Raw genomic sequence first — 15,821 nt, 5'->3', positions numbered from 1 at the left:
AGTGTTTTAGTTTTAGTTAGAGCTTTACAGCACTTGCAACAAAATTAGGTTATATAAGTGCCGACAATTAGACGTGCTACAAGAGAGCACCAAGCACAAAAAAAAAAGGAGGAGAGATAAGGACGATAGAGACTTTTACAGCACTTGCAACACAATAAATTCATCCAAAAATTAGAATACTTACTAGAGATTGACATTATAAATAGCATTTGTATAGTACATATCTCCACTCAACAGCTAGCTCTATGCACTTCACAATCTACATTATTAGCCCAGCAGAAAATAAAATACTCAGAAACATTCATAGCTTCCCCAGAAGCATACAGTGCAAGCAGCTGAATAAGCACTCAAACGCTAACAAACTGACAAGATATTTCACTATCTACACATTGGAAGCCATTCCCATCTGAGTGAAGTGAGAAGAAAATCTGAGTTAAGTGCCTTTTCCCAAGCACACAACATCAGGCATTTGACGGCATTTGAGCCCACAACCTTACAGTTACCAGTCTGAAAGCCTAACCACTAGGCCACCAATGCCGCAACAAATCCCTTTGGTTCAAGTAAAAGTTTTACGGCACTTGTAACACCATACAGTCATAAATATAAGAGCTGAAGATTAGAGGTGTTACTAGAGAGTAACATACAAAGAAAAGAAGGAGAAGGGATAAGGACGATAGGTAAAGAAGGAGCAAACCACACCTGAGCATCTGCCAACCACACACAACGCCTACCTCTGTGGGCTGTCAATATCTTCATTGTCCAGCACTAAGACCACATGTAAACTGCTCCCTGTTTAAGACAAATGGAAAAATGTATTACAATTTTACTAATTACATAAAGAAAAAACATTTTTACCGAGACTAGTGTATATACAAGTAGAACTACTACTTCAAGCATACTGTGCATCAACCCATAATCATAAACCCGTTGCCACTTAACGCTCCAATCTCATTTGAAACACTCAGATGCAGTTGTTGTGTTACTAGATTTTCCATATTTAGAAAAACTAAAGAGAAAACAATTGACTAGAAAAAGAAAAAAAAATGAGTGTTCACAATCCTGCCTATCACTTCATGAATTCAGCCTAAAATAAAAATGACACATGAGTGGGGCACAAACAGCCAGCTCAAAAGCCTGCAATATGAAATTCAATGGCTTCAAGACAAGGGGAAGTTCAAAGGCACAATACGACCATCCAAAAAGCAACACACCTCGACCACGTCCAACAATGACACCCCATGGTATAAAAGGACAGAAAAAGTAAAAAGTAAGTAGAAAAGTGACCGGATGCTTCTCCCTCAACATGACATCCTCTGTATCTGGGAAGGTCACAAACTTTAAACAAATTACAGGCCTTTCCCTCTTCTTTGTTCTTCCCTTTCACCATCTACAGTGGAAACCATGATATAACAGGCCCGGTAATAACAGGGAATTTTTAAATCCCCGTTGTTTCCTATTCTTTGTCTCTATCAAAAGTAATCAGCTATAACAGGGCCTCATCGGAGCCCAATCGGTTATAGCAGGGACAAAGGCTTATAACAAAGTGGAGAGAGAGAGAGAATGAGAGAGAGAGAGAGAGAGAGAGAGAGAGAGAGAGAGAGAGAGAGAGAGAGAGAGAGAGAGAGGGGGGGGGGGAGGGAGGGAGAGAGAGACAGAGAGACAGAGAGACACAGAGACACAGAGAGAGAGAGAGAGAGAAAGCCCATGCAAGCCACGCCACTGCAACTGCAAGCACACGCAGAGGGTGAAGAGAGAGGGCTGTGGTGTGCTGCATACTTCGCCTAGCTAGACGCACGTGTAATGTGTCATGTGCAGGCCTGCCACACAGCCACGAGAGAGGGTTGCGGTGTGCAAGCGAAACTACCCATGAATAAATACAGCAGGATTAGTCCACAAGTGTTTACTTCCCTTGCATTTCTGATTTAACTGGGATCAGATAGAACAGGACTTTTCTCTGGTCCCACCATCCCTGTTATATCAGGTTTCCACTGTAATTCTTCCTTTACTCATTTTGCAGTGAATGAAGTTTTAAAATTCTGAAACATTAGCAACTTTCATTTACAGTTCCCACAGGTTCTCTCGTAACAGGATAGGACAATTGAGCTGCAAAATCTTACCCAAATATGGATGAGAATCAGCGACAGTGTGAAGAACAGTCGCAGTGTCTTTATTCCTGTCTTCCTCAGATGACAACAAACTGCAAAACATTATGAGGTCAAAAGGATGGAAAAACTTATGAAAATTTACAGATGTAAAAGCTCAAGAAAAAGTTCCTTCCAATGGTTATCATCACCCATCACATTAATGCATTGAGATTCTAGGGTTTATTTAACAGTTCAATTAGACTACTCCAATCACTGAAAGAAATGGCATTCCAACACAATAAGGCGTGTGTCAAACAAACAGAAAGAAAAGCAGAAAAGGTCATGCATCGAAAGTGGTTCAGACCTCATCATATTGAAGTGACAATGGAAAAGACATGAGCCCACTTGAGTAGTATGATTATGTAACCACACATTATGACTGCACACATGCTGGCTAGGGTCTACGAAAACCACAGACGATGAAGTGACGACCAGCCGCAGAGAGTCGAGTAGTTTCCTTCTGCAAGTCTTACTTGTTATGGTCACATGTTGAGAAAAATACGATTTTAGCCAATTTCGTTTGGTAAGACGAGGATCTAAGGAAGTAATTTTAGGTGAAAAAAAAATTATGTCAAAGAAAAAAAAAGATTTTGAATGAAACAAGACTTTTGGCAGTGAGGTAAAGGTAGAACAATATTTTATACCAACGGAAAAAAAAATCTGTGAAGTTACCTTTCTTTGCTGTCATCCACACCGCAATCTTCTCGTAGATGTGACTGTAGCTGTTCCACAGAGATCCATTGATTATCGTTGTCGACCAAAACAACCTTGAGAAAGACAGAAATGAACCGAAAACTTTATTTTTAAAATAATAAAAACGAACTATTCAAATATCATTACTAGCCTCTGCTTGCGTTGAAATAGCTGTACTGTTATCATTCTAACACATTGCAAATTTGAAATTAACAGACACATGAATTTTACTAACAAACAACCATTTTCATAATATCTGTCAACATTTTGATTGAAAAAATATATTATATTGTGAAAATTATCAAAGGCGATGACCTATTGCCAAGGAAAAAAATGGTCACCTTAAACTTACTTAGAGAGGTGGACAGTGTCATTAAAAGAAAAAATGCAATGGGGAGGTGGAAAACGCAAGTTTGTACAGGTGATTGTCTTGAACAGGTGGCCATTAGAGCAGGTTCGAATGTACCTATTATAGTATATTAATAGATAGGCTATAATATATATGTTACAGTAAAAACACGTACCTAGTGAATATGCGTAATCACTGAATATTTCAGTGAAAACGCGTAATCCCTGATCAGGCACATACAAAATTTTATTGCTTAAATAGTCAGTTCGGTAAAAGATACTGTAACTCTCTCCCCCCCCCCCTCTCTCTCTCTATCTCTCTCTCTCTCTCTCTCACTCTCTCTCTCTCTCTCTCTCTCTCTCTCTCTCTCTCTCTCTCTCTCTCTCTCTCTCTCTCTCTCTCTCTCTCTCTCTCTCTCTCTCTCTCTCTCTCTCTCCCTCACACACACACACACATACACACCTGCTCCACAAACTAAATACAACGCATTTAATTTTTTTTAATGCAGACACCATTGTTGTTGTTGTTTCAGTTTTCAGTTTAAAACTTAAGACTAAAATCCATCAACGTCGTCACTTGCTACAACAATTGAGGCTGCTATGACAGTGTGAGTTACACTGAAGCCCTGCTTTACAGCATTTACATCGCCTCGAACTACACTTTTTGGCACGTGTACAGTTGCATCTTGTGAAGCCTTGTCCACCTGAAGAGGATTGAAAAATCACAGCTGAACGCAGTGAAACTATTTGTTCGGTGTTTATGTCGTCAGTGTTCAGAAGACGCTCAGGGCACAGATCGAATTGATTTCTGGAATACAAACCACTGAGAATAACAGCTTTTACGGCTATCTTTTATTGGCCTGTGTCTTCTCATGTGTCAATTATGACACCAAGGATATTTCTAGGATCGCCTCTCCCTCGATCAACAAGTGGAACTGGCACACAAACGTTGTCTCCTTGTTTACCAGCTCGCATACATGTATCTTCATGACCTCTTTTAACCATTCTTTCTGCTTGAGAAGCTTGTGCATTGGCTACTTCACGACGACGCATTTTTATTTGTTTGATGCGTCTTCTACCCTAAGGTCTTTAGCAGAGGAACCAGGACTGTCTGATGGAGAGGGCGTGAGAGACGTCACATGATCTTCCGATTGTCCATAAGAACCAGGACTGTCAACATCGTAGGCTGATGGGGTTGATATGGGCAAGGAAGGTCCTGTGGGTAGATCGATGTCTTGTGCTGGTGTCCTTTCAAGTTGGACTTGAAGCAGAACACCGTCTGCCACACTAACTGTTGGTGTTTTGTCACTTGTAGCTTGGATCTGGTTTGCTGACCCATCAGTTTGGGAGAGAGAGAGTTTTCATTGACAGAAAGAAGATCTTCCTCAGTCTCTATCCAAGCAATCATTTCCTCTGGCAAAGACGAAGTAGAAAGTCCAACACGAGCTTCACATCCAAACATTGTAGAATATGGAGAGCACTTTATCCCGGAATAAAGAGAACTATTATTCGGGAACTGAACAAATTTGATGCCCATAGGCCAGTCCAGTGAGCCATTATCAGTCATCCAAGCCATGAGCATATCTTGAATATCACCATTTGCTCGCTCAACCGACCTCTGACTTTGGGGATGGTGAGGCTTACCATGCACCATTTTTAGATTTGACCAAACTTCCTTCATCTCTGTGATGACCTGTGAAGTGAGTTATCGCTTTGCAGAATAACTGGTGCACCAATGAGTTGAAAAATGTCCAGTAAATGAAAAGCGACCTCTGCAGCTCTTTACGTCAAGGCTCGAAGGATGCAAAACTTCGTCAAGTGATCCTGGTACACCATGGTCCATTTCCTATTGGATCCACTCTGCATGCTTTACATGTCAATAATATCCACCTGACCCCTTGACAAGAACTCCTAGGTGAGTACTGGACCAAAACAAGCCCACTTATAACTACGAGTATTTGTGGTTCAAAACAAGCACACCAAACTGGGTCACTGTACAATGGTGGGGCTATTACGTGAATTCACTGAATGCTCATTAGTAAGAAGACGTAAAATGATAGGGTTTAATTTTTGGGATCTCGTGTACAATCTTACCTGAAACCCCTCTGAGTGAAACGGGGATTACGTGTATTCCCTAAAATATTTAGTGAATACGCGTAATCACTAGGTACGTATTCTTACTGTAACATATATACACTCAATGAGATTCATGATCTGAAAGTCAAACAAACCTTCAAGAAATCTTTTCCAGAAGAGAATAAACACAGACACTCAACGTTTGTGACAAGCTCCTGTGGGGCATCTGACTTCTCCGCTGACGCTTGCAGTCCACTGAGACAACTTTCTACACAGTGAACAGCAGCATTGCCTGAGAAGCATCAATGAACGAAAAGTTGAATGATACATGTAAAAAATTTATTTCACGTCAAGGCAGCAGCTACAAATTATCATACCCTTTTCATTTTTTCAAACATTATGCAAATATGAACTGGATACTGAAATGGATTGAAAAAGTGCTTTTTTTTTCTTATATATATATATATATATATATATAAAATTCTGATTATGTTGGAATTTTAAATATAAGCCAGGTCATAATGATTCTTTACCCCAACCTTGCATCTTCCCACTTCAAATTTAAGTAAAAGTGTAACATTTAAAAGAAAACCCAACCTCAACCAATATGAATAATTCCTCCCTTAAATCTCTGAACACTTTTGTTATTAAAAGGCTCCCAAAATATGAACAGAACAACATTGTAAGGAACACAGCAAACAGTATTAGCCTAAACAACATTTAGTAAACCTCACAACCTTGTTGTTCATCTACCTTTTGCCACAGTTCATATTTAGTGGGACCATGTGTAACCAAATTTGCTTGCACAATTTATTTTAAATACCTGATTCTTAAGATACAGGGTGATCAACAACAAAAAAACTACAACTTTTTTTCGGAACATCTCGAACTAAATTAGTTCTAGAATGCTGTAATTTCGAAGATACATAATTCATTCAAAAGGAATTTGTTTGACATAAAATCCATGAAGAAAAAACTTACTTTGAAAACGGAAATGGCTTGAAGAAAAAAGCACCAAAAAATGCAAAGCTTACCATTTTTTTCAAATCTTGGACAGGAAGTCGTAAAAAGATTGGTTGACTTTTTGTTTATTTTCTCTTTGACATTTAATTGTCCATCCCTGTAACTTTTAAACAAAATTTAATTTCTTTTACAGCGTTTTAAAACACTAACGATTTCATTCTGGAATTCCTAGAAGCAGTGAACTACATGCTCTCCTTTGGACTCGACACATTTGTGATTTTTAACGCGTTGTTCGAAATTTTCAATGGCATCAAAACACAAGGACCTCCTAAACCATGAGTGTTTAAAGCCATGTGCACTGTACATATTCAGTATGAAGTGGCTTCTAGAGACAATAGGAAGTGGGGTGCCCAATAGACAGTATTTTTGGAGTTAACATATCCTGTAGAGTGAAAATGGGTTCTGCACTAAACCAAATGCCATCGAGGAAATTATCCCGCTTTTCAAGACAAAATCGAGGAATCATGAACACATTGTCATGCTCTGAACCATGTCATCTTGGCCTAGCGAAGATGACAATGGTACAGTTATAGGCTACGATCTGCCATGAGAATGCAATCTATTGAGGTATAGGAAAGTCCTAGCAGCGGATCGTCTATGGACAGACGTCTCATGGGACTCAACCGCTGAAATCGTCACCCTGTTGCGTTCAAAAGGGTGCACATGGGGCGTGTTCGACCTGAAAGGGTCATTTTAAAGGAAATTTTTAGTTGTAATTCGCTATAGATCCAAAATGACGGAACTTCTCTACTCATGACACCAAAGGTCTTGAGGGCACCTAAACATTCTTTCCATGCCGAAATGTCAGGGATGGTGAGTCTGTGGAGAGGTAATGTTCAATACAAAAAGCTCTCTGGCCTTTACTAAACTTAACCATTATCGAAATTTGGGAAAAATAATATCTGCAGACTTCTGTTGATTTGTTAGACTGCTGTAGCTTGCAATATGGCACGATTTTTGCAACTTTTAGAGGTAGGCCTAATGCGAACTAGTGCGTTATGCTACGGAAATAGGGACAAGACTGAAAATAGGTGGGTTTTTTAAAGCGCCATATAGAGCAAAACCATTCAATGGACTTAGTTCTATCTAAAATGAATATCATCAGACAAATTCCTGTTGACTTCCAAATATTAGGCTCAAATCTGAAACTAAAAACTTCAGTATTGGGGAAGATATTTACAAAACTAGTCGTATCGTTTTTTATGGATCACCCTGGTTTTTAAAATGTAAATCCAGAAACTAAACTCAGAGCAAACTCAAGTCCAAGACTGGCCTGGATTTTGAAGCATAGCTTCAAAAACAACAACTGAACGAAGCCGAAAGTAAGGAAGTAAGTACAACTAGTACCGATCATGAAAATAATTTATGAATAGAAATCTAAATTAGACGTCTAGATCTAGACTGTATATGATGAACTAGAAAGACCATGAATAATGAATAACGAAGTTAAAAGGTAAGAGTTAAGTCTGAAGTAGATAGTTTGGCGCTTTTTAGGTAATTCCCACCCTTCTTATTTGGGCCTAGATCTAGATTCTAGACTTGATCTACTATACTAATATATCTAGATCTCTTAGATCTATATATGTTTGATGCGAAGAATAATTGGGGGTGGGAACTGTCATGATATTTTAATGTTTACGGTACTTACGACCTCATTGTTTTACTTCCTCTGTTCCGGTGACCTAATTAGGGTCTCGCTTTAGTTTCGCTATTGTCTTTATTCCTGTTCGCACTTCGAGTGTGCCGGCCACAACAGGAGCCATTAAAGCTCAGTGCCTGATCCGCTGTGTTCTGTTTTCGATCATTCCTTGTACTTGTGTATACAAACACGACATGGTAATACAAAACATTACAAACCCAAAGTCAAGATCGACACTGGATCCCAAGGGAATGCATTGCCCTTGAGACTATACAAGGAAATGTTCCCCCAGAAATTCGACAGCCAACAGAACTAGGTCGATCCAAAACCAAAATAACCGCGTATGGAGGAAGTCAAGTCAAACAATATGGCATCTGCAAAAAATCAAGTGCTCCTATAAAGAAAAAGAAGAAAACGCCAAATTCTATGTGACGGAGGACAAAGGCCCAGCCATCCTACGACTGCTGACCTTAAGAGAACTAGGACTGGTCAGCATAAATCTAGAAATGAAGTTGCAAGACAGATCAAAGAATGATGCAAATGCTAGATCTAGCCCCAAAAGCAACCTTTACAAAACTCCAGAAAGTCCGAAAGCCTCCCTGATGATCCAATACCCTGACACCTTCAACGGAACTGGGAAAAATGCACAAGAACATGAAGCACACCTACAAAACATGATACTTCGGTGTCATGAAACTGGACTCAAGCTGAACCAAGACAAATGCAGAATCAAGGAAAACCACATAAAGTTCTACGGCATAATCTGCACAGGCGAAGAGATCAAGCCTGACCTTGCAAAGGTCGAAGCCATCAAAGCTATGAAGCTCCAGAAAATGAGAAAGAACTACAGTCCTTCCTGGGTCTAGCGACATACAATTGATTTCCTTCATTGTTTGTCATGTTTTCAAGTGTTTGAAGCTTGTTTAAGGCCTGGCCGCATAATGGGCATGGATTCAGCCGCACCTAAGTCAGATGGCCGCATCATTGGCTCGTTGTCGGCCACACCTAGGGCTGCCAGCCGCCAAGTGGTACGCCGAAGTTCTGCAGAAAGGCCACCTCTATTCTCATCCAGATAGCGCAGGCGCGCCTTTTGGCTATTCTCACCCGGTGTGCGTTCACCGTTATAGTTAGCCTTGGCCAAACAGAGTAGCGTTCACTCTGAACCACAGAATTCTACACTGTGATAACAGAATTGAAGAATTCTGTACCGTGAACAAATGTTCCAGTGCTCTTGAGTTACTACTGTTACTGTTAGCCTAAAAGCGTGCAATTTTGTATGTGGACTGTGGGCAGTGGAGAGAGAAAGAGAGAGAGAGGAGTAGCGTGAGAACTTCCGGTCAAAACAAAATGGTGACCCGCGTAGTTCGGCTCGTTTCGAAAAGTTAAAAAGCCGTAGCATCTTTGTAGACGACCAAATTAATTTACTTTTGTGTTTTAGCATCATTTTTCATCTTTGTTTTGGTCAATTTGATCGTCCACATCGACAGACAGTATTCAGAGAGAGAGAGGGGAGGAGTAGATCTTGCGAGAACTTCCGGACAAAACAAAATGGTGACCCGCGTAGTTCGGCTCGATTCGAAAAGTGAAATAGCCATAGCATCTTTGTAGACGATCAAATTAGCTTACTTTTGTGCTATAACGTCATTTTTTCTTAACTTTTGTCAATTTGATCATCCACACCGATAGACAGTAGTCCGAAATTAGGAAAAACAGATCTTGTTTCACACCGGGTGAGAATAGTTAATGCTGGCAAGTCTCACTCGGGGTGAGAGGTCGATCGTATTTTTATTCTCACCCCAGGTGAGGATAGCCACTTCCGTGCAAAAAACACCTGTAGTATTATGTGTACCTTGGCACCTAACGTCAAACGGACAACTTGGCAACCCAAGGGAACCCACAGAAAGAGGCTGGCGAGACTTCCAGTTCCAGAGCTGGACTTGAGGTAAACACAACATGGCGGCAGCCTTTACTCTAAGAACCCAAAATCAATGTCAATCTATACATATCGTGCAACATCTAGACAAAATAATAAAGATCTAGGGATATTCTGAAGGACTGAGCACATTTATTGTTTAATAACCCAGGTAATTAGTGTGTAAAGTGTGATCTAGATCTAGCCCAGAGATGGCCGAAGAGGAGACCACGAAACCGGTCATTGCAGCTATCAAACCACCGGACAAACTGGTCCTGGGGTCTAATCCAGTAGAAAACTGGTAATTATTCAAGCAAAGATGGAATACATATGTCCTCCTCTCACGTTTAGAAAACTTAGACCAAAGGTTCCAAGTTGCACTCTTTCTCCATAGCTTGGACGACAAAGCACTCCGAATCCACAATGGGTTTCAATTCACAACAGGTGAAAACAACCGCTCACTTCAAGAAATTATCCAAAATTCGATGAGTTCGTCATAGGCCAACAAAATGAAACTTACGAACATTTCAAATTCAATAAGAGAAACCAAGCACATGGAGAAACCTTCGACACATTCCTGGCAGATCTTAGACGACCTGCTAAAACTGCAACTTTTGCAACGATTGCAGAGACTCATTGATACGAGACAAAATTGTCACGGGCATTGACGACCAACAGGCTCGCACAGACTTACTAAAGGAAAGGCAAATCACACTGGAAAAGTGTATACACATCTTCCGTTCTGCAGAGGATGCCGCAACCCAGGGCAAAGTCCTTCAGGACTCCATGACAGCAGACATAGATGCAGTGAAATGAAACCAAAATCAAAGACAACTTACGAATCGTAACCCTCAGCGCCCCTGTCCCAGTGCACAAACGCAATCTCAAAACCAACACGTACCTAGTAAGCTCACTTCATCCTGCCGATTTTGTGGCTATTCCAGCCACCCACGGACTCAATGTCCAGCTCGTACAGCACGTTGCAACACCTACAACAAACTCGGACATTACCAAAAGGTTGTCGCTCAGGGACTAAACATGCCTCAGAGAGATTAGAGCCCAGGTCCAAACAGGTGGCTGAGGAGCAGTTCAACTTGGATTTACATCCTGGCTCAGAAGATAAACCTCCTTATGCGTTTCTTGGACAAGTGTATCAACTCACAGACGACAGCGATTGGACAGTTGGGATCCAGGAAGACGGACATCTACACCCTTTCAAGTTGGACACTGGTGCTTCAGTTACAGTTATGGGTGAAAAAGACATCAATGTTGCCCCCAATGAACTTAAACGAACAGACAAACTACTCTGTGCAGCGGGAGGACAAAACTTGACTGTTCTAGGCTACACAACAAAGACTTTGAGTTACAAAGACAAGAGAGTGGTAGAGAAAATGTATGTTGTGAAAGGACAACAGCACTCGCTCCTGGGCCGCGATGCATGTGTCAAGTTGGGATTAGTCACTAGAGTACAAGAACTTGAAGGACGGAAGCCAGATTCCAAGCGAGAATTTCCCAAACTTTTTTCAGGTCTGGGCAAGTTGAAAGAACCTTACACCATCAAACTGCATGAAAACATAGAGCCATCGCATATCTACACACCTAGGAAAATAGCCCACCCCCTCTTGCCTAAGGTAAAAAAACAGCTAGAACAGATGTTGGATCAAGGTGTTATTTCAAAGGTAACAGACCCCACAGACTGGTGTGCAGGCATGATAGTCGTCCCTAAACAAGACGGTTCAATTCGCATATTATATGTGTCGACTTAACAGCTCTCAACAAATCCGTCAAACGAGAAGTCCATCCTTTGAGGTTCGTAGAGGAAGACCTTGCACAGTTCGCAGGCAGTAAATTTTTCACAAAACTGGATGCAAAATCAGGTTTCTGGCAAATTCCGCTATCAGAGGAATCTCGAAAGTACACTACCTTCCTGACTCCATTGGCCGATTGTGCATGAATAGGCTACCCTTTGGAATTTCATCAGCATCAGAGGTCTTCCAGCGCACAATGGCAGAGATTCTTCGTGAGCAAGATGGCACAGTATGTCACATCGACGACATTATCATACATGCCCCAGACAAAGACACTCACGACAAACGAGTACGAGAGGTGATGAAATGTGTCCAAGACGCAGGCCTCATTTTGAATGAAAAGTGTTATTTTTCCAAGTCCTCACTAAAATTTCTCGGACACATCATTGACGCTTCCGGCATCCATGCTGACCCAGATAAAGTCGAAGCCATCATTGAGTTTCCGCAACCACAAGATGTTCCAGGCTTACAATGGTTCCTTGGCATGGTCAATCAGATGACGAAATTCACTCCAGGATTAGCCCTGATAACAGACCCTCTACGCTCGCTCCTCAAAAAGGAAAATGAATGGATATAGAGAACAACCACAGGTGAATGCCTTCAAAACTATTAAAGAACACCTCACAACAACCCCGGTGCTAGCAAACTACTCCCCAAAACTGAAAACCATCATTGCAGCCGACGCATCGAAAGGAGGATTAGGAGCTGTCCTTGTTCAAATCCAAACTGATGGTTCCAGAAAGCCTTTGAGTTACATATCTCGCACTATGACGGAGGTTGAGAAGCGGTACGCAGTGATCGAAAAAGAAGCATTGGCAGCCACTTGGTCTTCCGAAAGATTCAGTGAATATATATACAAGGTATGGAGTATACCATTGAAATGGACCACAAGCCCCTCGTTGCCCTTCATGTCTAAAGAGCTCTCCAAGCTCCCACCACGCATTCTGAGATTCCGCCTTGGACTTGCCCGATTCAATCCAGAAGTTATTCATGTCTCTGGAAAAAGCCAGATCACAGCTGACACTCTTTCAAGAAGAGCTCCGTCAAGTGACTCCAATTTAGCAGACATTTATTTTCATGAAGAGGTTCAAGCCATGGAGGAACAAGCCTTTAACTCACTTCCAGCAACCTCAAACAAAATAGCCGAAATAATCCTCCACTAAAAGGCTGATGCGGAAATTGCTGAAGTTCGCAAATACTGTGACATTGGATTGCCGACATATATGCATGCCAACACACTTCTGAAGCAATATTGGTCTAACCAGCAACACTTCACGATTGTAAACGACCTCCTTCTTTTCAATGATAGAATCGTCATCCCATGAGACCTGAGAATAGACATCCTCAACCGGCTTCACGAAAGTAATCTCGGATTTACCAAAAGCAGAGCATTGACGCAGAACTCAGTTTGGAGGCCCAACATCTCAAGCGAAATTGAAAACATGATTAAAAAATGTCTGATCTATGCTAAACTGAGACTGGACGTTAGAGAACCACTTCTTCCGTCCTCCTTCCCGAACCGATCCTGGTCACGAGTGGCAGCAGACTTGTTCTATCTCAAAGGCAAAAACTACCTGGCGGTAACAGATTACTATTCTCGATGGCCAGAAATAAGGATACTAGAAGAGCTATCAAGTGGACATGTGATCATCAAGCTGAACTCCATCATAGCGACACATGGAATACCCGCTGTCATAGTCTCAGACAATGGGCCCCAATTTGCAAGACAGCAGTTCCAAAAACGAAGTGGCTAGACTGAGAGTCTAGCCGTACTTAGATCTAGGTTTGGCCCTATCGACTCAAGTGTCTCAAGCCTGTTAAGTACACAGGTCTCATTAGATCTAGATCTAGCAATTATTCAGGTTCAAATACATGCAAGTCAGTAAGGCACCTTTTGGTTTTGTCTGAAATACAAATAATTTAGGCATTGCAAACTAAAAATTTCATTTACAATTCAGCCATCAATATTAAGTACGGCTAGCCTGACAGTCTAGCCGTCCCTAAGTACGGCTAGCCTGGCTGTCTACCCGTACTTAAGTACGGCTAGACTGCCAGTCTAGCCGTACTTATAAATCTTAGGCCCTATTAACATTAAGAAAACAGGAGGTTTAAAATACATGCACTGTCATTAAGGCACCTGGTTTCGTCTCAAATACAAATACTTAAGGTACTGCACACTAAAAATTTATATTTACAATTCATTAGGCCTATTTTTTTAAATGGTCAGTCTAGCCATCATATGTAGAATAAGTACGGCTAACCAATCTAGCCGTCATTAAGTACGGCTAGCCTCTTCCTTCCAAAAATTTGCTCAAAACTAAGGTTTTACCCACATTACCAGCTCACCCCGATATCCCCAAAGTAACAGCATGATCGAGCGAGCCATTCAAACTCTTAAGAATCTATTGAAAAAGGCTGACGACCCCTATATTGCACTTTTAAATTACAAGGCCACTCCTCTTCTGAACAAATTTTCTCCCAGTGAGCTTTTAATGGGCCGGAAATTGCAGACAAAAATGCCCATCATGGAACAAAAGCTATCCTCAATCTCCAAATCCAGTGCTTCTCCAAGAAAGGGAGAATAAGTACAGAGAAGACATGTACAAGCAGTACAAAAAAACATGCGCCACCTCGCCAGAAAGCCACTTAACTTTTGTCAATTTGATCATCCACACCGATAGACAGTAGTCCGAAATTAGGAAAAACAGATCTTGTTTCACATCGGGTGAGAATAGTCTATGCTGGCAAGTCTCACCCGGGGTGAGAGGTCGATCTCATTTTTATTCTCACCCCGGGTGAGGATAGCCACTTCCGTGCAGAAAGGCCACCTCTATTCTCACCCCGGGTGAGAATAGTGCAGGCGAGTCTTTTGGTTATTCTCACCCGGTGCGCGTTCACCGTTATAGCCTAGATCTAGGCCAACCAATTTTGCTTTCACCCTAAACCACAGAATTCTACACTGTGATAACAGAAAAATTGTAGAATTCTGTGCCGTGAACAAACGTTTCATTACTACTGTTAGCCTACTAAAAGCATACAATTTTGTCTGTGGGCAGTGGAGAGAGAGAGAGAGAGAGAGAAAGGAGTAGTGCGAGAACTTCCGGGCAAAACAGAATGGTGACCCGCATAGTTTGGCTCGATTCGAAAAGTTAAATAGGCGTAGCATCTTTGTAGACGACCAAATTAATTTACTTTTGTGTTTTAAAATCATTTTTTAACTTTGTTATTTTGGTCAATTTGATCGTCCGCACCAATATACAGTATTCAGAAAGAGATTGAGAGAGAGAAGAGGAGAGGAGTAGATCTTTCGAGAACTTCCGGGCAAAACAAAATGGCGACCCCCGTAGTTCGGCTCGATTCGAAAAGTGAAATAGCCATAGCATCTTTGTAGTCGATAAAATTAGCTTACTTTTATGCTATATAACGTAATCTTTTCTTTGCCTTTTTATCCATTTGATCATCCACATCGATAGAAAGTATTCCGAAATTAGGAAAAACAGGTCTTGTTTCACACCGGGTGAGAATAGCCTACAGTGGCAAGCCTCATCCGGGGTGAGAGGTCGATCGTATTTCTATTCCACTGCACTCTAGATCTATACTTGAAGTCTTTAAATTCCCGGCCACGTCAGGGCCCCTCCAGCGGCTTTTTTCTCCACGAAAATCAAGTTGGGAATCTCTTAGTGCAGAAGCAGTGCTAGCTGGGGGGGGGTGTCTAAATCTAGTTACTCTAATTTATAGTCACAGTGCAAGCATTCTATGATCTAAATAAATTAAAACTTACTTTTTCTCAGGATAAAAACGACCCTACAACTGCTATTATTATTCATGTCTTTGCTCTTTCAGTCTACTGGCTCTACTCTTCTAGGTTCAGGTTGGAAAGTACACCCACAGTCCACAGTAAGTCAGTTCTCAAACGTCATACACAGACACGTTTAGCAGATGTCAATCATGATATCGACAGAACTTCCACAACCGATCATTCCACTGTTGTAAGACTAAAAATTAAAAGGGACATCGAAACTAAAAACCGAAAGTAGAAATCCCCTCTATGGAAAGTCAATGTTTGGGTTCTGATATCATCATACAGCCCGCCTTGGAGTATTTCCGGTTCATGATACATGGCCTGGATCTTTCATCAGTTTGAAACCTACTTAACATTTAGAAATAAGATAATAAAT

General features: G+C 41.2%; 1 protein-coding gene across 2 annotated transcripts in view; it reads right to left on the bottom strand.

Annotated features, from left to right (window-relative positions):
- LOC101848833 overlaps positions 1-15,738 on the bottom strand; it is a 47,848-nt gene extending 32,110 nt beyond the window's left edge. The window contains exons 1-5 of one of the 2 annotated variants that reach the window (XM_035970872.1): positions 15,425-15,738; positions 5,417-5,553; positions 2,817-2,911; positions 2,118-2,197; positions 732-789 (exon numbers count right to left, since the gene is read on the bottom strand). In XM_035970872.1, coding sequence (XP_035826765.1) covers positions 732-789; positions 2,118-2,197; positions 2,817-2,911; positions 5,417-5,553; positions 15,425-15,470 — 416 coding nt within the window. In that variant the 5' untranslated portion in view covers positions 15,471-15,738. The remainder of the gene's footprint in view (positions 1-731; positions 790-2,117; positions 2,198-2,816; positions 2,912-5,416; positions 5,554-15,424) is intronic. The other variant, XM_005102582.3, reaches the window with a different exon arrangement.
- Positions 15,739-15,821: the final 83 nt, after the last annotated feature.

Source organism: Aplysia californica, unplaced genomic scaffold (genome assembly GCF_000002075.1).
Source record: "Aplysia californica isolate F4 #8 unplaced genomic scaffold, AplCal3.0 scaffold00331, whole genome shotgun sequence".
Lineage (NCBI taxonomy): Eukaryota > Metazoa > Mollusca > Gastropoda > Aplysiida > Aplysiidae > Aplysia > Aplysia californica.
This window is presented reverse-complemented; position numbering and strand designations above follow the sequence as displayed.